This window comes from Protopterus annectens, chromosome 9.part0 (genome assembly GCF_019279795.1).
Source record: "Protopterus annectens isolate FY-2018-M chromosome 9.part0, PAN1.0, whole genome shotgun sequence".
NCBI lineage: Eukaryota > Metazoa > Chordata > Ceratodontiformes > Protopteridae > Protopterus > Protopterus annectens.
In genome coordinates, this window is record NC_056743.1 from 332,453,019 (window position 1) to 332,480,183 (window position 27,165).

General features: G+C 44.8%; 1 protein-coding gene across 1 annotated transcript in view; it reads left to right on the top strand.

Annotated features, from left to right (window-relative positions):
- The window catches only part of LOC122811222 (V-type proton ATPase subunit B, brain isoform), a 1,846,974-nt gene that overhangs the window by 875,939 nt on the left and 943,870 nt on the right, over positions 1–27,165 (top strand). The window contains exon 7 of the mRNA XM_044082914.1: positions 23,703–23,729. Within this exon, the coding sequence (XP_043938849.1) occupies positions 23,703–23,729 (27 nt within the window). The remainder of the gene's footprint in view (positions 1–23,702; positions 23,730–27,165) is intronic.

The following is a 27,165-nucleotide window of genomic DNA, read 5'->3' on the forward strand; positions in this document are numbered from 1 at the left end:
CGCTAAAGCAGGTAGCTCAACTAACCAAGATGAGAGCTGTGGAAAGAGTACCAATAAAACAACAGGGCACAGGATTTTACTCAAGACTCTTTCTAGTTCCAAGGAAAGAGAAAACTTGGAGACCCATTCTCGATCTGTCCGTCTTAAACACATACATCATCGTCCCAAAATTCAAAATGCTGACCTTACAGCAACTCCTTCCCATGCTGGGCAAGGAGTGTTGGCTGGTGACTCTAGATCTCAAGGAGGCATACCTGCACGTCCCCATACGACCAAATTGCAGAAGATACCTCAGATTTCTTGCAGGATCAGAGCATTATCAATTCTCAGCATTGCCCTTTGGCTTATCTACTGCACCCAGAGTATTCACAAAATGCCTGGCATCAGTAATCGCTCATTGCAGGCTACAGGGAATCCAAATTTATCCATACCTGGACGACTGCCTGCTACAAGCGGACAACAAAGACAAGCTGACAACAGATTTACAAAGGGTCATTTGCTTACTTCAAGCCCTGGGATGCACAGTCAATTTAAAAAAGTCAAGACTGACCCCATCCCAGACAAGAACATTCTTGGGTGCAGAATTGGACACAGTAAAACAAATGGCATTCCTGACTGCAGAAAAACAGGAACAACTTCCTCTTTACTTCTTGGCATTAACAAAGCAGAACAAACTAACAGCAAGAAAAATGCTGCAGGCCTTGGGCTTCATGGCATCATGCATAATCCTGATTCCCCATGCCAGACTGCATATGAGAAAGCTACAGTGGTACCTAAAGAATTTATGGTCTCAACACAGGTACAGCTTAGAAACCGAAATTCCACTAATCCCATGCCTGAAGCAAGAGTTCCTATGGTGGGCCCAAGCATGCCATTCAAACCTAGGCTTGCCCTTCCACAAATGTCAAGCAAACCAAACCATCACAACGGACGCCTCAGACCTAGGCTGGGGGGCGCACATGTTGGACAAGTGCATACAAGGATTGTGGACTCCAGACCAACTGCACCTGCATATAAACCAAAAAGAAATGCTGGCAGTAAAACTAGCAATCCAGAAATTCAGGCCATCCCTCAAAGAAGGCCATTTAATGATAAGGACAGACAACACCACAGTCATGTGGTACATCAACAAGCAAGGAGGCACTCATTCATATCCCCTATGCAGAATGACTCTGGACCTTTGGAACATGGCTCTGAGTTACAACATCCAGTTACAGGCAATATTTGTGCCAGGAAAAGAAAACACCCTAGCAGACATGTTAAGCAGAACCACCTCAGATGCTCACGAATGGATGCTGCACCCGGCCAACTTCAAGACCATCACAAAGAAATGGGGAACGCCACAAATAGACCTATTCGCATCCCCACCCAACCACCAGCTCAGGAAATTCTGCACAAGGACGTACCACCCACAAGCATGGAGGGTGGACTCTCTATCCTTCAGTTGGAAAGGCCTGATAGCATATGCATTTCCACCTCTTCCTTTGATGCACAAGGTACTACTGAAAATCAAAGAGGAACGCCCAAGGATAATCCTAATAGCTCCGAATTGGCCAAGACAACACTGGTATCCTTTGCTGAGGAGCATGTCACAGGGGATAATGTGGACAATACCCTTGATACCTTTGATGTTAACTCAGAACAACTACAACATCATGCACCCAAGCCTAAAAACCTTACAACTGACTGCCTGGAACATCACTTAACAACTAACCCAGACTTATCACAAAGGGTTAAAGACATTATCCTTGAAGCCCGAAGACCTTCAACAAGAAGGAACTATGCAGGAAAATGGAAAAGGTTTGTCACTTGGAGTGCTGAAAGAGGAAAAGATGTGTCAAACATAGACATTGCTAACATCCTGGAGTACTTGGCAGAGCTTCTGCATACAGGCCTGTCCTATTCCTCCATCAAGATACATGCATCAGCTATTTCTGCAGAATACAGCTTCGATCCACCTGTCTTCTCACATCCTCTACTCAGGCAATTCCTCAGAGGGATAAAGAATGTAAAACCTCCTAGGAAACCCCCATTACCAGCATGGGACTTGAACTTTGTGCTAGAAAAGTTGACTCTCCCGCCTTTTGAACCAGCAGCAACAGCAGATCTGCAACACCTGTCATGGAAAACTGCTTTTCTACTGGCAGTTACCTCAGCAAGGAGGGTTTCTGAACTACGGGCCTTAATGGCAGTCCAACCCTTCCTAATCTTCCATCAAGACAGGGTGTCCATGAGAACTAATCCTACATTTATGCCTAAGGTGGTATCCAGAGTATCTTTAAACCAGGCAATCCACCTACCTACCTTCTTTCCCAACCCACAGAACAGGGGTGAAAGACTGCTATATACCTTGGATGTGCATAGGCAGTTGCGCTACTACCTGGACAGAACAAAAAGTAACAGAAAAACTGACCAGCTTTTGGTAGCCTATGCAACAGGAAGGGATGGAAAAGCAATTTCCAAACAGACAATCTCCAAATGGATAGGGAATTGCATAAGATTCTGTTACTCCTACCATGGGAAACCAATTCCACAGAACATAAGACCTCATTCAACAAGAGCTACAGCCACTACCACAGCTTTCTTACGAGGAGTGGCAACCAAGGACATTATTGAGGCGGCTACTTGGACCTCCGTGCATACATTTGCCAAGCATTATAATTTACCTCTATACTCTAGATCCCGAGCAGTGTTTGCCACTGCGGTACTGCAAGGGATCCTAACTACACCATAATTTTTCTTCCTCCACCCCTAGTTTGGCTATGGTATTCTACCCATTTGTTATGACTGCAGATGCATCCATGAAGGACATAGTACAGTTTTGTACCTACCATAAATGTAGATGTCCGAACTGGATAGCATCTGCAGTCAGGATTACCCACCCTCCTTCCCCTCTATGGTACTCCTAGGGTATTTACCCTCCCAATAACTAGCTGGGGGGGAGTCTCTTATGGTGTATTTGTTTGTATATATGTTCATACATGCTTATTTTTTGTATTTGCCTTATACCTTGTCTGCATACATTGGCATTTATCCAAAATTTAGCCTTCCAAGAGGGCAACTGGCATCTGGGGCAAGAAACACTGAAGAAAATGGCGTCGGCTGATGCCTTTATACCCGAAGACCAACAGAGATGACGTCGGGTGAAGTGCGACATCAGCCGAAGCCGGACCCAGACTTTGGAATCCGGCCGACCGAAGGGCTGCCTGACGACAGGACAACCCATTTGTTATGACTGCAGATGCTATCCAGTTCGGACATCTACATTTATGGTAGGTACAAAACTGTACTTTCCAGGACGTCTCCAGGCAGATCCCCTAGAGGACTTTCCCCTCTCCTGAAAACTTCCCCGAACATCCCAAGGAGGAGGTCCCTTGGAAGCGGACGTGTAAGATGACACACACACACACACACACACACACACACACACACACACACACACACACACACACACACACACACACACACACACACACATGGAGTCTGTCACAGAAGACACTAAGTTTGATGAGGGAGAGGGATCCCCAGATTGCCACCTGATATATCCTTTGGAATATTTATGAGATACTCAAGCAGAAAGGTGGCTGATCGTCCCAATTCTGGTGGTTTTCGGTTCTGGACCATCTACGTCTTGCGTGATACCCCCCCCGGGGCAAAAGAACTTATTGATTCGGTTTCCCATTAGACATGGAAGGAACCAGACACTGTCAAACCCATTGCCAAGCTCCCAGACAATTTTTTGGCCCCTCTTTCTGATAGACCCACCGGAGCAGAGGGGTTCCAGTTGATGCTATGTTGTCACGGCAGCCGCAAAGAAAGAGCTGGCAGAGCTCTTCTGTCCATCAAACAGAGTCCAGAGCATTGGACAGATTTGGAAAGCGAGTATTTGCCTCGGGTACCTTCACACTGAGGTCTCTAAATTATTTGCAACATTTTACTAGGATATAGAGAGAGATTTGACTAAGGAATTATCAAATACTCTCTTGGAGTCCTTGTGTGCTGAGGATTTCAAAAAGACTTCCTCTCAAGTGGCACTCTGCTGTCAATTTCAAACGTTTCGCTGAGGTTGATCTCGTGTACAGCAGAAGGTACCTCACAAAGCAGCCTGTTTAGGGATAGCCATAAGGAGACGCCTGGATGCGACTATGAGATTTTACAGACCCCTTCAAGATGTCCTTTGTTAATGTCTCATTTGATGGCCATCAGTTAAGGACACGCTTACCTGCAGTGAACAAGAAGGAAAGACTTTCTGCTGTAGGAATCAAGTTTTTTATCCCTCAGTGGACCTTCTCATGAAACCAACAAGGTGGTAAGATCTGGTTCTGTAATTCTCTGGGTCATTCCAGGATTTGCTCAGGAAAAATTTCTCCAGAGGCCGAGGAGAGAAAGCTTTAATGGTAGATGTTGCCCTAGAGGCAGAGAGGACCAGCAGAACCAGGGCTTTAAAGATTCCATTTCAGATAGGTCCCATCAGCGCTGCCCAAATATCCATATCTGGAGGCAGCCAGGGGTCGATTCAGAAAAGTTTCTTGGGTGCTAAGAATAATATCCAGAGGTTATTAAAAAACAGTTTTCCTCCTCAAAGGAAGAAACTTCCTGACCTTCCACCCAGTCAGAGGCAGGATGGAGTACAAGAAATACAAAAGCTGCTGTAGAAGTCATCCAAAAGGTCCTACCTGACCAGATAAGTTTTGGAACGCTTCTTTTTAGTGTCAAAGAAAACGAGGGACCCTGGACCCATTTTAGATCTAACCAAGTTGAACCAGTATTTACAGAAGGTGAAGTTCTGAATGGTCATGGTGCAGTCCACCCACCCTTTTTTGCACAAGGACGATTGAATGTGCTCTATAGGTCTCCACGATGCGTACTATCACATAAAAATAAACAGGCAATCCAGAAGACAGACATCTACTCTTTCTTCTGGTAGCCAGTCATTACCATTTCAGAGCTTTACCCTTTGTACTCACTACAGACCTGGTGTGTTTATTAAATGCATGTCAGTGGTACAGCTCACTTGAGGTTCAAGCGGATTCCAGATGTTTCCATATCTAGACGATTGACTTCTCACCGCCCAGTCCAAGCATCAACTTCTACAAGCTAGGGACTATTTGCTCTGGATTTGCAACATCTTGATAAATCTTGCCAAATCAAAACTAGTCCCAGTACAGAGCATGGAATTCATAGGGACTCTTGAATACTACAACTCTGGTAGCTTCCTTACCTCACCACCGCATTACATTTTAAGACATCAGGTTTAGACTCAACTGTCTCACTATCCAATGGATGTTAGCTGTACAATGGTCCAGGTCGATGTCAGCTGCCGTACTAGTTCCCTTAGCACACTTCTTTATTTGAATTCCCCAATGGATGTTAGCTGTGCATTGGTCTAGATCAATGTCAGCTGCTGTATTACTTGTTCCCCTAACACACTTCTTTATTCGAATTCTCCAATGGATGTTAGCTGTACATTGGTCTAGATCAATGTCAGCTGCTGTATTACTTGTTCCCCTAACACACTTCTTTATTCGAATTCCCCAATGGATGTTAGCTGTGCATTGGTCTAGATCAATGTCAGCTGCTGTATTACTTGTTCCCCTAACACACTTCTTTATTCGAATTCTCCAATGGATGTTAGCTGTACATTGGTCTAGATCAATGTCAGCTGCTGTATTACTTGTTCCCCTAACACACTTCTTTATTCGAATTCTCCAATGGATGTTAGCTGTACATTGGTCTAGATCAATGTCAGCTGCTGTATTACTTGTTCCCCTAACACACTTCTTTATTCGAATTCTCCAATGGATGTTAGCTGTACATTGGTCTAGATCAATGTCAGCTGCTGTATTACTTGTTCCCCTAACACACTTCTTTATTTGAATTCCCCAATGGATGTTAGCTGTACATTGGTCTAGATCAATGTCAGCTGCTGTATTACTTGTTCCCCTAACACACTTCTTTATTCGAATTCTCCAATGGATGTTAGCTGTACATTGGTCTAGATCAATGTCAGCTGCTGTATTACTTGTTCCCCTAACACACTTCTTTATTCGAATTCTCCAATGGATGTTAGCTGTACATTGGTCTAGATCAATGTCAGCTGCTGTATTACTTGTTCCCCTAACACACTTCTTTATTTGAATTCCCCAATGGATGTTAGCTGTACATTGGTCTAGATCAATGTCAGCTGCTGTATTACTTGTTCCCCTAACACACTTCTTTATTCGAATTCTCCAATGGATGTTAGCTGTACATTGGTCTAGATCAATGTCAGCTGCTGTATTACTTGTTCCCCTAACACACTTCTTTATTCGAATTCCCCAATGGATGTTAGCTGTACAATGGTCCATTTTTTTTCAACCCCTGTCCTTTCCTGTAAGACTCCCTCTAATTCACAAATGTCATATTCATTGGTAGTCAGTCCAATGATCTCTTTCTGTGCAGACCATTTGTTTCTCCACCACCAATTGCCACAGTGACCACGGATGCTTCCCAAGTGGGGGGAAGGGCATTTCTTGTGAAGGATAGTCCAAGGCATGTGATCCCCTCTAGAGACCAATTTTGTGTATCAGCATTCTAGAGATGAGAGCAGTCCTCTTAGTGTTGCAAGCATTTCAAGATGCACTACCTCTGGTCAGACAACATATCAGTACTCTGGTACATCAACAACAACCTCCTGTGCAGAGAGGCCATGAAAGTTGGGAAATGAGCGATCTCTTTGGATCGCTTTCTGTTTGCGATGCACATCCCAGGGAAGACCAGCGTATTGACAGACAAGTTAAGTAGATCTGTTCTAATGCCTCACCAGTGGTCTCTCAATCGATCGGTAGCAAATATGATCTTCAGCTGTTGATGCCAACATTGCTGCGACCTGTTTGCCAACCCCCTTAAGTGCAGCAAGTACTTTGCTCTGATGCCCCTTCGGGGGAATCGGAGAATTGCTCAGATTCAATATTGGCCCCTGGGTCTCCTTTATCCCTACTCTCTTCTTCCCCGGATTCCAAAATTCTTACAGGAAGCAAACAGGCAGAAGAGCTCAGTCATCCTCATAGTCCCCTTCTGGCTTCAGCAAGTATGGTTCCCCTTCCTATTTTCTCATTTGCGATATCCTCCATGGATACCGGAGCTTGCTCAGGATCACCTATCCTGTTCGTCAGGAATTCAGCATTCCAACCTTCATACCCTCAAGCTAACTGCATGGTTTCTGCACTGTCAGTAATAAACAGGCCAGGCTTTCTTCCCCAGTTAGTGATGTCATTTTGGCTACCCCGAAAGTCTATAGAAGCAAGTGGAAAAGATTTTCTGTTTGGATTTCTTGCCAGAATATCGACTTTCAGCCCCAACTTTTGCCATTCTTTTGTTTCTAAACTCTTTTTAAAGAAGGGGCCAGTTTCTCAACAATTAAACTTCAGTTGGCAGCAATTTCAAATTTCCATTCAGGAAATCTGTTTTTCTGGCGTTTTCCAGATTGTGTAAGGCCTTCATGAAGGGCATTTTTGTGCTCTGACCCTCGATAAAGGACCCTTCTCCTCAGGACCTTACTGTGCTCCTTATAAGATTAATTCAGAAACCCTTTGAACCATTAGACAAATGTGATCTGAATTCTTCCATGGAAAATGGTCGTCTTGGTGGCTGTAATTTCAGTGAAAAGAATTTGTGAACTCCAGGTTCTATCAGCTAATCCCCCTTACATTGTTTATCATAAAGACAGGGTTTCTCTACGGATTAACCCTTCCTTTCCACCTCAAGTGGTGTCTGAAAATAGCATCAGCCAAGTCCATACAGTTACCAGTCTTTTTTCCAAATTTTTCTAATTCAGGAGAAATACGTGCTATATCTCCTTGATAAATACGGACAATTACGTTTTTATCTTCACAGAACAAAACAGTTCAGGAAATCGGATCTGTTTTTAATATCTTTTTCCTCTAATCGTCTGGATCGAATAGTATGTAAAGTTACTGCAGCTAAGTGGATTACGGACTGCATTCCATTGGCTTCTCAAAAAGGACTACATTTAACAAGATGTCATCGAGCTTCGACACGGTCTGTGGTACCTCATCCTCCTTTTGGTCAAAAACATCCACTGATGACATGTGCTGCAGCTACTTGGTCAAAGACTCTTACATTTGTTATACAAGCTGGACAGTGTATCTAGAAGAGCTACTTTTGGTTCGACAGTGCTCTGGCATCTCCTTCCATGAGGCCCTCCTGAGGGCTGTGTAGCTGGGGACTCGATCCTCTTTGTGATGAAGAATGAAAATGGGGACAACACAGACGCCAAGTTATGGGGAGAACCGAACTTGTAATTAACCTAACTTGTAATTAACCTAACTTGTAATTAACCTAACTTGTAATTAACCTAACTTTTCCTAGTTATGGAGAGCACCAAACTTGTAATTAACCTAACTTTTCCTAGTTATGACTAGGACATAACCTGTAATTATGCTAACTTTTCCTAGTTATGAGGGCATAACTTGTAATTTTAATAACTTTTCCTAATTGTGGTGAGGACATGACATGTAATTATACTAACATTTCCTTAACTTGTAATTAACCTAACCTTTCCTAGTTGTGGTGAGGACATGACTTGTAATTATACTAACTTTTCCTACTTGTGGTGAAGACATAACTTGTAATTATAGTAACTTTTCCTACTTGTGGTGAAGACATAACTTGTAATTATACTAACTTTTCCTAGCTGTGGTGAGGACATGACTTGTTATACTAACTTTCCTAGTTATGGTGAGGACATAACTGGTAATTATACAGCAGTCATGTCATACATACTAAATAGTCGCTGTATAATTTTTATTAAGATGCCCACACATACATATATATGTATACTGTTAAATATGAATATACGTATAATATGCCCCATTTGACATGTACCTCACTAGATACCTGCAAAAGTACCTCACAAAGATGATCCTTGGCCTTAAATAGTTGTCCTATATGGATAGATTCAAAAAACTCCCAACTATTGTCTGTCTCATATCGCCTGCTTAGAGGCAATCTCTGCTTGACTTACAAAGCCATGTCTGCCCAGCTCTGGTAGAAATGCTACATCTAAATAAATCCCAATCCCTCCGCAGCACATGCACCAGAGACCTCGACCTCATTACCACAATCAACAGAACATGCTGGAGGGACAGGTTCATAACCCAGAGACTGCCCATGCCATGGAATAGACTTCCCATACATATCAGGAGGGACGGGTTCATAACCCAGAGACTGCCCATGCCATGGAATAGACTTCCCATACATATCAGGAGGGACGGGTTCATAACCCAGAGACTGCCCATGCCATGGAATAGACTTCCCATACATATCAGGAGGGACGGGTTCATAACCCAGAGACTGCCCGTGCCATGGAATAGACTTCCCATACATATCAGGAGGGACGGGTTCATAACCCAGAGACTGCCCGTGCCATGGAATAGACTTCCCATACATATCAGGAGGGACAGGTTCATAACCCAGAGACTGCCCGTGCCATGGAATAGACTTCCCATACATATCAGGAGGGACGGGTTCATAACCCAGAGACTGCCCGTGCCATGGAATAGACTTCCCATACATATCAGGAGGGACGGGTTCATAACCCAGAGACTGCCCGTGCCATGGAATAGACTTCCCATACATATCAGGAGGGACGGGTTCATAACCCAGAGACTGCCCGTGCCATGGAATAGACTTCCCATACATATCAGGAGGGACGGGTTCATAACCCAGAGACTGCCCGTGCCATGGAATAGACTTCCCATACATATCAGGAGGGACGGGTTCATAACCCAGAGACTGCCCGTGCCATGGAATAGACTTCCCATACATATCAGGAGGGACGGGTTCATAACCCAGAGACTGCCCGTGCCATGGAATAGACTTCCCATACATATCAGGAGGGACGGGTTCATAACCCAGAGACTGCCCGTGCCATGGAATAGACTTCCCATACATATCAGGAGGGACGGGTTCATAACCCAGAGACTGCCCGTGCCATGGAATAGACTTCCCATACATATCAGGAGGGACGGGTTCATAACCCAGAGACTGCCCATGCCATGGAATAGACTTCCCATACATATCAGGAGGGACGGGTTCATAACCCAGAGACTGCCCGTGCCATGGAATAGACTTCCCATACATATCAGGAGGGACGGGTTCATAACCCAGAGACTGCCCGTGCCATGGAATAGACTTCCCATACATATCAGGAGGGACGGGTTCATAACCCAGAGACTGCCCGTGCCATGGAATAGACTTCCCATACATATCAGGAGGGACGGGTTCATAACCCAGAGACTGCCCGTGCCATGGAATAGACTTCCCATACATATCAGGAGGGACGGGTTCATAACCCAGAGACTGCCCGTGCCATGGAATAGACTTCCCATACATATCAGGAGGGACGGGTTCATAACCCAGAGACTGCCCGTGCCATGGAATAGACTTCCCATACATATCAAACATTGCAGCTCATTGGCCCCTTCAAGAGAACTCTTGATGAGTGGATGTGCAATAGAAAATTCACCCCAGGGATCACTCCAGTGGCTTTACTTGACAGAGGCACTGGGAAGTAAGGTAGAGTGACACGATGCCAGGGTAATCCTATGGGCTAGGCTTGTAAAGGCTCCAGGGCCATTAGCCTAGTACATACCTATGAACCTATGAGTATATATGTAAATATATCAAGTATTGCAAACATAGTTTAGCCAACCTCATTTTAAGAACAGGCATAACAGATGCATGTTTCTTCAGTCCTGGAGGTGTGTTCGTTCCTAAATGGAGTTGCTAAACCAGTTCCGCAGACAGTAGATTTGGTTTCCCATGCTCCTTCCCTAGGATTAATAGGGACCATTTCTAAAATACCAAATCCAAACTTCTGAATGGAAGAACAACCTTGGGTGGGCTTAAATGGGGCATTGTTGTTGTTGTTATTGTTGTTGTTGTTGTTGTTGTTGTTGTTGTTGTTAATATTGATTATTATTGTTGTTATTATTGTGTATGTATATATAAAATCACACACGTACATACATGTATTGCCTACCATATCAACAGATTACTTTTGTTCCTGAAATAAGCACTTAAAATTATTAGTTTTATATACAAAATTGGGTCCTTTTCATACAGTAATGTAAACCACAATGTTAAGTTGTCTCTCTCGCCTTCATTCTTGCTGGTTGGGTTCGGAGCCGACCTTCGGCTCCGACTCTGCCATTTTCTAAAGCTCGAGAGCTACTTACTGGCACGAGGCCTCCATATGTCCCACAATGCCTGGTGCTAGACCCTCAGATCTCATTTGCCGCTTCAGCTACGAGGTTGCGCTTCACTGGCTCAGGTCATATTAATCTTTTGTATTTTAGTAGTTAAACTTTTAGTGTATAGTTTTCAAATTTTTTTTGTTAAATCAGAGTAGTATTGTAGACTTGTCTTAGTTTCCCTGTGTTTTCTGACCCTTAGGAAACTCGTTTTTACTTAGGGAGATGGGGGGGGGGACTCTCTAAGTAGGCCATTTAAGTTAGAGGCTATCCCCTTCCCTTTTTATATTGTTTTTAGTAGGAAGTCGTGTTTAGCCTTTGTAGTCTAAGATCATAGTCTGTTAGTTTTTGTTAGTGTTTTTGTGTGAAGGTGTGGGACGTGTGTGTGTGTGTGTGTGTGTGTGTGTGTGTGTGTGTGTGTGTGTGTGTGTGTTTTTGCACTAGTCTAAAAATTCATCCATCGGTATTCCTTTTATCTATAACATGTCAAAGGTTACCATGGTATCAGGGTTCAAGAAGTGTGACTCGTGCTGTCAGAAAATGTCTGACAGACCGTCACACTTCTTGTGTTCATTATTTGGGTTCCCTACACCTGCAGGACTCTTGCTCAGTATGTCATGCCTTTAGTCTGAGAGTCCTGCAGGAGCGTAGGAACAAGTTAATTCTCAGGGGGTTACTAAAACCCGAGGGGTCTCCGGCAAAGTCTCAGCCAGCGAAAACCCCTAAGCCCACCAAGCCGTCTGCTCCCAGTACGGAGCTGTCGACAGGTGGAGTGTCTGCTTCAATTTCGGTTCCAGCCGGAACAGAAGTATCAAAATCTCTCTTGGCTCTGACCTTGGTGTCGGAGCCATCAGGGAGCCGTAAGAGATCCAGGTCGCCATCCCTGGAGTCTTTTCGCTTGGCTCCGGGATCACCTTTGCTGCAGTCTGAATGGAGCCGTAGGTCCCACTCTTCTCGGTCCTCGAGGCTGTCCGATCATGACTTGGAGAGAGTGGTTAGTAGAGTCCTCAAATCGCAGGCCCTGGCTAAAATGTTAACTAGCCTCCTCATCAGGCTGTGGCTGCTCTTTTTCTGAAGTAGTTCCTCCTCCGATTCCTGTCAGTTCGGAGCCGGAGCTTGTTGGGGCTCGGATCTTGGAAACGTCGGCGCCGATGCTTCCCCTTTCGGCTCCTTCATTGGCTCCAATTTCTTCAATGGTTCTGCCTTGGAGGGATCTAGGCGCTGAGACTCCCTCGTCTGCTCCGAGGGGGTGAGTGGCATCGGACCCTTGTCCGACCCCATTCTCCCTCTCGGAGCCTCGGCTCAGGTAAGCTCGGCTCCTACATCGGCCTCGGAGCCATCCTTTTCGGTGCCAGATAGGATTCCCATTTCTTGGAGCGGGGGCCCTCTTCTCTGCCGGACAGGGGTGCCTTCGAGGTCATGAGGAGCCTGCTGACTTCTGAGTCTGCACCTCGATCAGCCCCTTCAGCTCCTCCCCCCAGGGTGCCTGCTTTGGTCTCTGCCCCTCCTCAAGACCCCAAGCGAGGGGATCAAATGCTGCAGGTCACCCCACTGGATGTATCTTCCTCTTCCGAGGCCTCCCCTGTGATTTCAGAGGAGCCCCCTCGAAAGAGGAAATGTAAGAGGAAACATGTTGACTCCCCAGAGTCGGTCACGTCAGATACTGACTTGGAGGATTCGGAAGGGTCCCCAAGATCCCCCTCTGAAGATGTCTCTTTTTCAGACAGACTTATGATCCTTAAGCAGAGGGGGAACTGGTCTGCCCTTAACCCTTCTGAGGACGAGCCGGTATACTTGGATGCTTTTAGTTCTCACCCCTCCACCTCCTGGGTGTCTCCGCCTTTTGATCCATCAATGGAAGTGGTGGCTCAGAAGGCGTGGTCAGCTCCAGACACACTGGAACCAACCCCTCGCAGGCCCACTAATTTTATCACGGCCCCCCAAGATAAACAGTTTCTGACTAAGGGTGTCCCCGTTGATGCCATGGTGGTAGCAGCGGCCAGGAAAAAGGAGTTGGCTGACACTTCTGTACCTGTCCATCCCCCTAATAAAGAGTCTGGGACGATGGATAGATATGGGAAGCGGATGTTTTCTTCAGCGACCTTCTCCATGCGGTCGCTGAATTATTTGTGCCACTTCACCCGTCTTCAGAGGGATCTCCTCAAGGAGCTATCAGCTGCAGGGGCTCAAGACAAGATAAACTCCCAGCTGGTGACTTTTAATTCTATTGTTAACTCCTCCGTGCGGCTCATTTCGTATGCGGCTGATGGGGCGTGTAGAGCCACAGGCACAGGTGTGGCTTTGAGAAGACATGCCTGGATGCGGGTATGTAACTTCGCTGATCCCTTAAAGGCGTCTTTCACCAACACCCCTTTTGATGGTTCGGCTCTGTTTGGACCTCAGGTGAAAGATGCACTTACCAGGTGTGAGCAGGAAGGCAAGACTCTCTCTGCCATTAGAGTCCGTTTTTCCACTCCCTCTAGACCATACCCTAGACCATACCCTAAGGGTCAGAAGAGTGGGAAGATGTGGTTCCGGAAACCCCTGGCAACCGTGCCTGACACGTGGTGAGTTTCCCTCCAGAGGCAGAGGAGGGAACAATAGATGCCGCCCGCGGGGCAGAGGGGGTCCGCAGAATCAGGGCAGCAGAGAATCTTTCTCTGACAAGCCCTTCCAGCACCCCTGAGGTGCTGCCCGGCTGTCCGCCTTCGGAGGCAGTTGGGGGAAGGTTGTCTCTGTACCCAGAAGCCAGGCGTCTCATCACTCGAGACAGATGGGTACAGTCTATCATATCCGGAGGTTACAAAATCCCATTTGTCTACACTCCCTCAAAATCAAACAACCCCATCCCAGATGTTCCACCCAGTCTAAGGGAACAGGCAGTGCAAGAAATTTCAAGACTGCTACAAAATCAGGCCATCCAACAAGTCCCAACAGACCAGCAAGGATCCAGAATGTACTCAAAGTTCTTTTTGGTACCAAAAAAGACAGGGGACTGGAGACCCATTTTGGATCTCAGCAGACTAAACAAGTCTGTTCAAAGAACGAAGTTCCGGATGGTCACGCTTCAGTCCATTCTACCTTTTTTGGGTCAGGACAATTGGATGTGCTCCATAGATCTTCAGGATGCGTACTACCACATCAAAATGGACAGGCGTTCCAGAAGGTTTCTCCGCTTCCGGCTGGGAGCCAGTCATTACCAATTCAGAGCCCTCCCCTTTGGCCTCACCACAGCCCCCAGGGTGTTCACCAAATGCATGGCAGTGGTTACCGCTCACCTGAGATGGCAAGGATTCCAGGTGTTTCCATATCTAGACGACTGGCTCCTTACTGCTACCACCAGACATCAATTGCTAATAGCCAGGGATTATACTATCCAAACATGCTCCAACCTAGGTATCTCAATAAATTTCAAAAAGTCTGCATTGTCGCCTTGTCAGTCCTTAACCTTTATAGGCGCAAGTTTAAATACGAAAGATCGGTCTGCAAGGCTTCCAGTAGACAGAGTGGCAGACATTCGCCGACATGTACAGGTATTAGGATGCAGAAAGATTCAGGCCAGATTCATCCTAAAAACCTTAGGTCTCATGGCAGCAGCAATCATATTAGTTCCCCTGGCTCATTTTCACATGAGGATTCTCCAGTGAATGCTTTTCACCCAATGGTCCTTGAAGCAACTTCCTTTGTCTCATAAGATAATAATCACACAGTTATGCAAAGACCACTTGGCTTGGTGGATGGTCTCTCCATCAGTACCCCAGGGCAGACCATTTGTCCTTCCTCCTCCAGTTGCCACGGTGACCATGGATGCCTCCCTGATTGGGTGGGGGGCATTTTCAGGGCAGGACTGTCCAGGGCACCTGGCAACCCCACGAGTACCACTTGCACATAAAAGTCTTGGAGATGAGGGCGGTGCTTTTAGCGTTGCAAGCTCTTCAGAACTCTCTACCCACTGGGACCATTGCAATTCAGACAGACAATATGTCTGTAGTGTGGTACATCAACAAGCAGGGCGGAACCAAGTCATATCCTTTATGTCGAGAAGCACTCGGACTATGGCAGTGGGCGATCTCCTCTCAGTGGTTTCTGACAGCAATGCACATCCCTGGGAAGTCCAACGTCATAGCGGACAGGCTAAGCAGAGCTATTCTCATGCCTCACGAGTGGTCTCTCAACCAGACAGTAGCGGACAGAATCTTCCGCAAATGGGGTCAGCCTTGCTGCGACCTTTTCGCAACTCCTATCAACAGCAAGTGCGACAGTTTCTTCATTCTCTTCCCTCTTCCGGGACACTCCCCCAGAGACGCTCTAGTTCATGATTGGCCCCAGGGACTTCTGTATGCATTCCCACCCTTTCAACTAATTCCCAAACTAATTCAGAATGCTACCGTGCTGGGTTGCAGGATGATCCTCATTGCCCCCTACTGGCCTCGACAAATCTGGTTCCCATTCCTGTGTTGTTACCTTCTAGAGCAGCCTTGGAATCTGGACCCAGTTCTGGACCTCCTGATCCATCAGTCGGGCGGGCTGCATCAGTCTCTCAACCTCACTGCTTGGTTGCTCCACTTCCAACCTTAGCCAGGCTTCCCAGTATTTCCAATTCAGTGCGTGAGATTATCCTTTCTTCGCACAAACCTACAACCAGGAAGACTTATGCTAGTAAGTGGAAACGTTTCTCTTTCTGGGCAGAGGCTAGAAATATAGATCCCTGCACGGCCCCTGTCCATAACGTCCTAGACTTTTTAGCAGAACCTTTTCAAGCGGGCTCCTCTTCTGCCACCATTAGAGTTCAGCTGGTGGCTATCTCTAATTTCCATACGGGCCTCTCAGAAACCAGCATCATGTCCCATAAACTTTGCAAAGCCTTTCTGAAAGGAACAATCTTGCTCAGGCCTCCAGTGAGAGATCCCCCGCCTCAGTGGGATTTAAATTTGATCCTAACTTCCTTGATACTGCCTCCCTTTGAACCGGCAGCTTCCTGTTCCTTGAAATTGCTTACTTGGAAAACCCTCTTTTTGGTGGCCATTAATTCAGCGAGGAGAGTTTCTGAACTTCAAGCCCTTTGTGTTCGTCCTCCTTACCTAGTTTTCCATAAGGATAGAGTTTCACTCAGGACTAATCCTTCGTTCCTTCCTAAGGTCCCCACCGAAAATAATTTGAATCAATCCATCAATCTGCCAGTTTTTTTTCTCCAAATTATTCCAACAAAGCTGAACACAAATTACACCAGTTAGACGTTCATAGGCAATTATGTTTCTATTTGCATAGGACTGAGCAAATTAGGAAATCAGACCAACTCCTCCTGTCCTATGCGGAGGGTAAGCAGGGTCGACCAGTGTCTGAAGTAATCTTATCCAGGTGGTTGTCCTCTATTACCCTTGTTTATCAGTTGAGGAATAAAGAACTCCCTGCTAAACCTAAAGGCCACTCTACTAGGGCTTTAGCTACATCGGTAGCTTTTCAATCAAGACTACCTATGGAAGCCATTTGTGCGGCGGCCACATGGGCCACCCCTCATACCTTCATTTCATATTATAAATTGGATCTGGCCTCTAGGAGCAGAGCTGATTTTGGTTCCACTGTGCTCAAGAGTCTGTTCCGATGAGCCACCCAGGACTAAGGTGCTAGGGACACTGTCCCGACCAGCAAGAATGAAGGCGAGAGAGACAACTTAACATTAAGAAGTTATGTACCTACCATAACGGTCCATGTTAGTTGTCGTCTTCTCACCTTCTTTCTTGCGTCCCACCCTCCATCACCCTTGCCTAGATGGACCGAGAAGAGTCCTCCTACGGGTCTTGTAACTGGCTGAGTCTATCGATTATGTCCTCTACCTTTTCCTTCAGCCCTGTAGCTGAAGTTTTGCTATTGGGACGGTTGTCCTCTTGTATTATGATGGTGTTAGGTCTTCCAAACGAGATCTGGGAGTCTAGCGCCAGGCATTGTGGGATATAGGGAGGCCTTGAGCCAGTAAGTAGCTCTCGAGCTTTAGAAAATGGCCGAGTCGGAGCCAAAGGTCGGCTCCGTACCCAACCAGCAAGAAAGAAGGCGAGAAGAAGACGACTAACATGGAACGTTATGGTAGGTACATAACTTCTTATTATTTGAAGTCCTTCCATTTCAGTGTTGCAGTATTCTTTGCAATAGGGATCCCCTGCCAAGGGCGCCCTGATGTCTGGCCAGTATACCAAAGCCTTTAGGTTGCTTTTAAGGTGTGCCATACATCACACATATTCTCACTCTGTGTAGCGTAGAGCATAAAGGTGACATCCGAACATACTCTCCTCAGTGCATCTTTACTGGCAGTCTGAATGCCTGTTTCATTGCTCTTTTGCTAAGCCGTTTTCAGATAAGTGCCTTGTTGGGGTTTTTGCTCTCATCTTTTTTTTCTTTTGTTTGTTACTTGTGGGGTTTCATGTCACCCAGAAAGGGTAAATACCAGTGCGGGAAACAGATTCCCCATAAAGACTGTTATGAGCAGTGCCTATTTTGTCTCTGTGCTTCCCACAACCATATGTCCTGCGCCATTTGTTAAGTTTTCATCCCAAAGACACTCCATAGTCTGCTTTCCTCTTTGGCCTTGTATTTAGAGAACCATTGTCTTAAGCTTTTAGCGAAAGACACTGAGGAGGGAACTTCCCACTGTGAGTTTCTTCTACTGTGAAGAAGGCCAAGAAGTCTTGGCCCAATTCGTCTGCTGTACCATCTCCGCTGGGTGCCTCTCCTGAGGCTAGCGAAAGCCCAGAGGATCGCCTGACTCCCATGCTGTGACCGCTTCAGAAGCCAACATGGATCCGACCCACACAGACGTCCATTTCAGATATGAAAGGGGAATCATGGCTGATTACTGAAGGGCCTAGGGGTTGTTCCTCAGATTTTGGTTGGAGGGGAGGTTCTGACTACGATTGTTGAATGCTGTCCAGTGTCTCAGCTTTCGAAATTTTACAGGGCAAACGTACCTTTGAAAAAGAAACAAAAAAACAAAGTGCACTTCTCCTACGCCTTAGGACCCTTTGAGTTAATGGCAGAATTTCACTCAGGGTTTGTTTGATGCCCTTATGGCTTTGAAACCTCCTCAGGGAGTTTCTGTTCCAGCACCACTTTGGTCCTCTACTCCTCTTAAAAGGCCTATGGAACATGATTACTCTGCGGAAGCGGTGGATTCAGATGAAGAACCCCTTGCTTATTCATCCCAGATTCCTGCTCATTTGGCCTATGGTTCAGAGGAGGAGTCCTCTAGTCCTGTCCCTTTGAGGTGATTTCCTTCAGGGACATGATTGCCAGGATGAGGGAATTTTTTTTAATTGGGATTGTGCTTAGGGTTTCTGAGGTGCAGAAGAGGTATTACGAGCATCTGCAAATGGACTCTCCAAGACCATCTGCTGCCTGTCCTGTTTTGGCTGCCTTGTTGGATGCCTTTTCTTCTGCGTCTCAGGCCCCAGGTTCCCAGCCTCCTGGGCCCCCCCCCCAAAAAAAAGATACGTTTTATAGGGTGCCTGAGGATTGCAAATTCCTATATAGATGCTTTTCATCTGACCCCCTCTATAGTGTCTGTGGCATCTGACAAGCCATCTCAGTTGCTGCCTTTTACAAAGCTTCTTTCTGATCAAGACAATAGGACTATGGAAAGAATAAGAACATTTATAAATCTGCTACCTTGGACTTCAGGGCTGTCAGTTACCAGACCCATATGTCCAGATATTTTCTGGCTTTTCTTTCTTAGGCCTGTCAGGTAATTTCTGACCTTCCTGATTCTGAAAGGAAGACTTCTGCTCTCTCCTGGTTGGATGACTCCTCAGGTGGCTCTCCATTCTATTAAATGTAGTTATGATCCAGCAGGTACCTCTTCTAGAGATGCTGCTCTTGGTTCTGTGATGAGGAGGTTTTCTTGGCTTTAGCCTTTGCATGATGATTGTAAGGCTAAGTTGATAGATGCTTTTCTGGATGACAAGCACTTATTTGGTGCTGCTGCTATGTTTAAGTCCCTTCAGGATAAGAGCAAGGCTTTGCAGAAACTTAAACGTGTTTTTGTTTCTCCTGTGCCTGATTTTTAAAGAAATTTCGCTTATAGGCTGGCCTTTGTAGGCAGTCTTGTCTTCCTCCCTGGGGTAAAAAGGCTGCTCCTGCTAAAGATACTAAAGACTCCTGTGACTCTGAAATCTCCTTTTCCTGACAAACCAGGTGCTGTCTTGACTATCTTGTTCTTAGCCACATTCCTCTCTCTTCGTCTTTCCCTATCCTTTCCAGTTTGTTTAAGATAACTCGTGATTCCTGGCTTCTGTCCATTATCCGTCCAGGGTATTTCATGGTCTGGAAATCTCTTCCCTTTCTTAGGGACATTTCTCAGCCCCCTGAGGAACAGTTGGCTTTTTTCCAGGGTTGCTTCAGGATCTTTTGACTCGGAGACCTATTCAGGAAGTTCTGGTTTCTCAAAGGGGAAAGGAGTTTACTCCAGAAAGTTTTTGGTTCCCTTGAAAGAGGGCACTTGAAGACCCATTCTGGACCTCTCTCATTTAAACACCTTTCTGAAGGTCCCTTCCTTTCGGATGTTGTCCCTTCAGACTTTTTCTTCTGCTGCTTCCTCAGGCTTTTCTAGTATTTCAAGGATGCCTGTCTTCACATTACATTTCATCCCCTTTTCAGGAAGTTTTTACATTTCTCTATTGCTTCCTGGCATTTTCAGCTCTCTGCTTTGCCCTTTGGCCTTTCTACTTCCCTAAGGGTATTCACCAAATACCTGGCTCCTGATAGCTTTTTTGTATTCTAAGAGGAGGGGATAAAAGTATTTCCTTACTTAGATGATCTGCCTCAGGCCTCCTCTCCAGAGTTCTTACTGCAGCATCTTCACTTTATTTCTCTTCTGCAAAGCCTGGGGTTCACTATAAATTTCCAAAAGTCCTTTCGGACACCTTCACAGGCTCATGTATTTTTAGGGTGCAGGATCCAGACAATTCCAGTGCAAACATCCCTGCCTCCTCCCAAGGCCTTGACTGTAATTTCTTTCAGCCCCTTCTTCCTCTGATTTTAATCACAGCAAGGGAGTTTCTTGGAGCTCTGTTTTATGGCCTCCACCATTCCTATGTTCCCTTTTGCCAAATTCCACAGGAGAAAAGTTTGGCTTCAACATTCTCATCCCCTGGATTTCTTAGTTCCTGTTCTTCCATGCCTTTTTACCCCTCTCTTCCTTCTCAGCAGCTGTTCACAGACCCTTCAGACGTGGAATGGGGATCACCGTTTTGGCTCTCTGAAGCTGAAGGTTCCTTGTTCGCTTTAACAACGGAAAGACCACATCAGTGTCGAAGATGAGAGCTGTTCTGCTGGCTCTTAAAGCATTTCATCCTCTATTCTCCCCAGGGCCTCTCAAGGTGTCTACAGACAGTAACACGGTGATGTGTTATGTCATCAAGCAAGGGGGGACGAGCTCTTGCCTCAATTGCAAGTTGGCTCTTCTGGTGTGGTAACTAGCTATCCAGCATTGTGACTCTTTAGGCAGTTAACATTCCCACAGCTTAGAACATTGTGGCAGACTCTCTGAGCAGGTCCATAACATAATCCCATGAGTGGATGCTTCACAGGGATGTGTTTCTGGACATTGTCCACCAGTAGGGTACTTGTCAAGTAGATCAATTTTCCTCCCCTCTGAACAGGCATCTTCCTTTTTTTTTGTACCAGAGTCCCAGGTCCTCTGATCTGGAAGGTGAACGCCCTCTCTCCCTTGAAAGGGAATGTTTCTTTATTGCTGTCTTCAACTTCCCCTTATCCCAAAATTCATGTTCAGAATGCAACAGGATGCTCCCAGAATCTTGCTGGTTACTCCCAGACAGCATTGGTTCCTTCTGCATTTAGCCAAGGGCAGTCATCACAAGTTACCTCAAATTAGGAACCTACTCACACAAGACAAGGGAGCTCTCATCCATCCTCACCTGTCCACTCTTCCGCTGACGCTTTGGGTGATAGAATTTTGATTCCATACACACACCTTTTTTTGTGAGGATGTGCTTAGCCTGCAGGAGGCCAGGAAGCCCACAACTAGGAAATCCTACTTATCCAAGTAGAAGAGGTTTTCTGTTTGGTGTCTTGTTTTGACCGTGATCCACTTTCTGTGAGTGTTCCTTTGGTTCTATCCTATCTTTGTGAAATGCTCAACACTGAGTTGGCCAATTCTTCTGTTAAGGCCCAGTTATCAGCTATTTCTGCTTGTCTGCCTTTATCACTTCCTTTAGCTTCTAGATTTGAGGTTAAACAGTTCCTTAAAGGCATCCTTCATGTTAGAGCCCTCAGGAAGCCTGTCCCTCTCCTCCCTGGGATGTCAGTTTTGTTTTAGAAAAATTGACCCAGGCTCCTTTTTGAGCCTGCAACTTCAGCTTCCTTACAGCATTGTTCCTGGAAGGCTGTACTTTTTTGTTAGCCCTTACTTCTACCAGATGGGTGTCTGAGCTTCAAGTTCTCCCTTCTTCGTGTTCTGTAAGGACAGGGTGTTCCTTTCTTTTAATCCTTCTTTTATGCCCAAGTTGGTGACTGAGGTGTCCCTTAATCTATTCATTTGCCCACTTTTTTTCCCTTCTCAGCAGTCTGCTAGTGAGAAGGTGCTGCGTACTTTGCATGTGCATAGACAGCTCAGATTTTATTTGGATAATAGTAAGACTTCATAAATCTGATCAGCTGTTGGTTTCCTTTCATGCTAGATCCTTAGGTTTGCCTGTTTCCAAGCAAACTATTTCTTCCTGGATTTCTAAAGCTGTTTCTTTTTGTTATGTTTTCCATGGTAAGAGCCTTTCTTCTGTTAAGGCTAATTCTACTAGGGCTGTGGCTTCTTTTGGTGCTTTTCAAGGGTTTGGATGCTAAATTTATTCTTTGGGCAGTTACCTGGTCTTCTGTGCATATATTTACCAAACACTAAGTTGGATGTGATATGCGCTAAAGCTCGTTTCACTAGGGCCATTTTTCATGGGTTCCTAGAGGGCACTGCTGGTCCTTCCTCCGGTCTGACAACTTTTTCTCGATATTGTAAAGAATACTGCAAAAGTGAAATGGAAGGACACAGTACAGTTGTGTATACAATAATGGTAGATGTTCTTCTATTCACTCCCTCCCTCCTCCACTGTTTTTTCCCCTTATGGATGTACTGGCTACTTTTTTCTCTTGGACTGGTGTTCCTACTAGAGGTCTCGGTTCTGAGGATGGTACATGTGGATGTCACCTTTTATGTCCTACGCTATACTTGGAGCATACATGTGATGTACGGTGTGCCCTAAAGGAACCTAAAGGCTTTGGTATACTGGCTGGAAGTGGGACACTCTTGACATCAGATCCCCATTGTAAAGAATATGACAACAGTGAAGAGAGGGACATCTACCGTTACAGTAAGATCTCACACAACTGTACTTTCTCAAGATTACCCAATTTTTTTTAATTTATCTAGCTCCATTATTATATTAGGACCGTTTCAAACTCGTCCTTAGAAGGAGTCTTGTGCCCATCGTGTACAGCTCCATTATTATATTAGGACCGTTTCAAACTCGTCCTTAGAAGGATTCTTGTGCCCATCATGTACAGCTCCATTATTATATTAGGACCGTTTCAAACTCGTCCTTAGAAGGAGTCTTGTGCCCATCATGTACAGCTCCATTATTATATTAGGACCGTTTCAAACTCGTCCTTAGAAGGGTTCTTGTGCCCATCATGTACAGCTCCATTATTATATTAGGACCGTTTCAAACTCGTCCTTAGAAGGATTCTTGTGCCCATCATGTACAGCTCCATTATTATATTAGGACCGTTTCAAACTCGTCCTTAGAAGGAGTCTTGTGCCCATCATGTACAGCTCCATTATTATATTAGGACCGTTTCAAACTCGTCCTTAGAAGGAGTCTTGTGCCCATCATGTACAGCTCCATTATTATATTAGGACCGTTTCAAACTCATCCTTAGAAGGATTCTTGTGCCCATCGTGTACATATATTATCACTTGTGTGTTTTGCATTTTGTCCCCACTTAGTCGTACTCCCCAAACGTGGTTTATATTTAATACCCCTTGGTCCACCTTCTTTAAAAAATGGGATCTAAAATATTGAGAAGGTAGCCTGCTTCAGTAAACATACTTTTAAGTTTGTTCAATTCTAATTTAAACTTCTCCTCAGACAATGTCATACAGGCTAATCTTTCACCATACTTTTTTTGAGTAAGTGGATGGGACGGTAACTTGAAAAATGCAAGTAACCATTGCTAAACGCAGGCTTCCTGTAAATACTAGATATAAAACCCGAATCATCATTTTCAGTACTAGAGTAAGAGGGAGCGAGCCCCAAACTGGAAACTCTCTCCTCAGCTTAAACAAGCAAATAAAACTCCTTGTGAAGTCCTCCAAAGCCAAGTATGAATCCAAATTTAGGTTCCTCAACTAAGGACAACCATAAGCTGTTCTTTAGTTACATCCATAACCTAAAGGGAAAGGCTCAGATTTGTGCTGAACTGGTAGTTAATGATACCACATATACCCAGCCTGTGGACATAGCTAATCTGTTGGCCGATAGGTTCTGTGAAAACTTTACTCCCCTTTCCCTGCTACACTTACCCCAAGACATCCCTACCACCTGTTCTCTATGCTCTTATCTCTAAAGTGCAGGTCGTGAACACCCTCTAAGATCAAAAACACAGTATCCATGGGACCTGATAACATCCCAAGCTGTGTCCTGCATAGGCTCAAGCAAGAATTAGCATTGCCATTGGGTACTCCTTTCAATCATAGTCTAAGCACTGGTTTCATCCCAGCTGAATGGAAAAAGGCCACTGTTCTCCCCTTGTACAAAGGCGGCGCTTCCACTGACCCCAGGAGCTGTAAACCTATTAGCCTGACTAGCCTTATCTGCAAGGTCATGGAGAGAATCATCATGGACCTTATCAAAGACATTGGTAACCTCCAAACAGCTGACCCTACTCAGTTTGGATTTGTCAAAGGGAGATCATGCCTGTTAAACCTGAAAGACTTCTTCGAGAGAATCACTAAGGCCCTTGATGAGGGGAAATCTGTCCATGCAGCCTAACTAGACTTAGCCAAGGCTTTTGGCACTATCCCTTACTCAGGCATAATTGCCAAACTCATCCAGCTAGGTATCAACCTGTATATCATTAGATGGGTTGCTAACTGGCTCACTGATAGAACCCATATAGTCCAAATAGAAGAATCCGCCTCCCAACAGCAGACCTGTAACCAGTGGTGTTCCACAGGGATCAGTCCTGGGACCTCTACTGTTTGCAAGGTAAAACTAAAGGTCTGTGGTTGACTGTTTGCTGATGACTGCAAACTGTGCACGGTCATAGAATCTCCAAATGATGTCAGTGTCCTACAAAAGGGTCTTACACAAACAAATGACTGGTGCCAAAGTCGTGGCCTTAAACTCAATGCAAAAAATGTATCATCCCTACTACATCAATACCACGCTAAGTGGTGAGAGACCGGAGCACACAGGTTACCAGCAACCTTACCTTTGATCACCATGACTCCACAGTGGTAAGAAGGGCATTCTGTATTGCTCATCTCGTATGTAAGGACATTGCCTCCAGAAAAAAAAGAAGTTATAACCTCACTGTACTCTTCCCTCATCAGGCCAGTAACTGAGTACAATGCCCCTTTTGGTATGTACCTTTTCAAGCACCTGCAGCAATTGGAGAGACCTCAAAGGTTCCTCACAAGGAAAATTCAAGGTCTTCAGCATCTGTCCTATGAGGATTGTCTGAAATCACTGTCACTTTATTCTGTTTCATACAGACTACTCTGAGCCTATCTGCCTTGCATATAAGGCAGTCTTTGACCCTGCTTTATTGGTAATGCTGTATATTCATAAGTCAAATGGTACACGGGTTACTCACTCTAATGGCCTTAACCTGGTATGTGACATCAATACAACCTGCTGGAGGGACAGGTTTGTCTCCCAGAGGTTGCCACACCTTTGGAACAGACTCCCACTTCATGTGAAGCAGAACACCTCATTGTCCCCCTTCAAACACAATCTGGGCGATTGGATGAGTAACCATAAATTCACCCCAGGGGTTCAACTTATGTACCTCTTGGACAGGAGTGATCGGTGCTGATCTTAGAAATAAGGGTAACATTTGGCTAGGCTTGTAAGGGCCCTAAGGTCATTAGCCTAGTAGCCTTCTATAATCTTCATATACTGCTAAAAGATATATTTTAGATCCATGGTCAGCTACAGTAGGTCTGAGGAGGCTTGGATATTAATTTATTTTATTTATTTTTATTTTACATTTGTTGATCGGGATAGTAAGACTGGATGCATGTCCATTTTCAGCGGAGGCTCGGGGAGAAAAGCTCCAAGGGTAAGCAGATACAGCATTACATAATACCAGCATTACATATTACAAACAGACTATTTACAGAGATTGCATAAGTAAGCAAGTTAAACAAGTTCCACAGGTTACAGTTGATCCTGAGCACAAGTCAGGATTAAATTAAATTACACAGTAAACTGGTTAACAGAATTTTACACATTCTAGAGAGACTGATAAAGCAAAAAACCAAGACGAACTGGAGCAGCGTGAAAAATAAAACTGTTTAATAGTGTTAGCGCTTTTGGAAATAGACTGTGCTTTTCCTTCTTCAGACTAACAAGAACCATTTCAAAATACTTTTAAACCTAATAGTCTACATAACAATTAATTAAGTAAAAAAAGAGCTCAAATTTAAAGTGAAAGAGTATGTCAGTTAAAACCTTCCAAGAAGTTAAAAACCAAGTAGAGCTGAATAAAACCCGAATCAAACCTCATCAGAGCAACCCCTAGTTTAACAATGTTCATCAGCAACTAAATACATATAAAAGAAAAGTTATAGTAGCAATCTAGTGCGTAGTTAAGTTACCCAAAAGTAATAATAAGCAAGTAAGCACCAAATAAATAATGTCAAAAAGATCAACACACAAAGGAAAAAAGTAACTCGTGCGGAAATTCATCTTTTTAAAGCCAAAAGCTTAAGAAAACATTTAATTGAAACTGTTTTGTTGTTCGTTTTTAACAATGCCAGCTCCCAAGATGGCATCCCTGTTTGGCATACCTAAGATCCATAAGCGAGTTGTTGATCCACCTTTTAGACCCATTGTTGATGGGCGTGGTTCTGTCACCTATGGTTGTGCCAAATATGTTGACAGCATCTTGAGACCTTTAGTTGAGCAGGAGCACCAAATATGTAGAGACATACATGGTGGAAAGTAAGGTAATATCAGCTGGAAGAGAGTTCCAGGATCTACATAGAGTTAGCAAAGAGAGAATCACCGGATGTGTTATTAATTTTACTAGTTTGAATTAGTAGTTTATTAGAGGATCGAAGCGGTCTAGGATTGTTATAGGGGGTGATAATATTTTTAAGTGCAGGAGTATTGTTCAGATTATAGAGGATTTTATAGGCCATAATCAGTTGGTTATACTGGATTAGGCTGGGTAGTTCAAGCCACCCAAGCTGATTTAGATTGATGCAATTGATGTCCTAAAAGGCAGCCCTATGTACCTTGGAGTACCAAAGATAGCCAGTGTAACAGGATTAACATTCTTCAAAAGATTGTGTATCCAGAGAAATTCTTTGATCTAGGAAAAAATTCAACACGTAAATCATTTTTTTATAGACTATATTTTCCTGCTCCCTGGATACACAAGTCATTTCGTCCTAGAGAATGTTTGCCACAGCACTAGTATAGCCAAGCTTATTAAAATTTACAGTACCCCCACCTTTATCAGACCTCATCACCCATACAGATGTATCGCTTCTAACTGAATTCAAGGTATCTACTACTTTGTTGTTCATGATGTTCTTCATGTTTCACTGTTGCAGTCATTACATTTGTGTTATCTGCTTGCAGTTAATCAGTCAGCCTGATTAACAAAGTCTTGGGTCCTGTGTCAG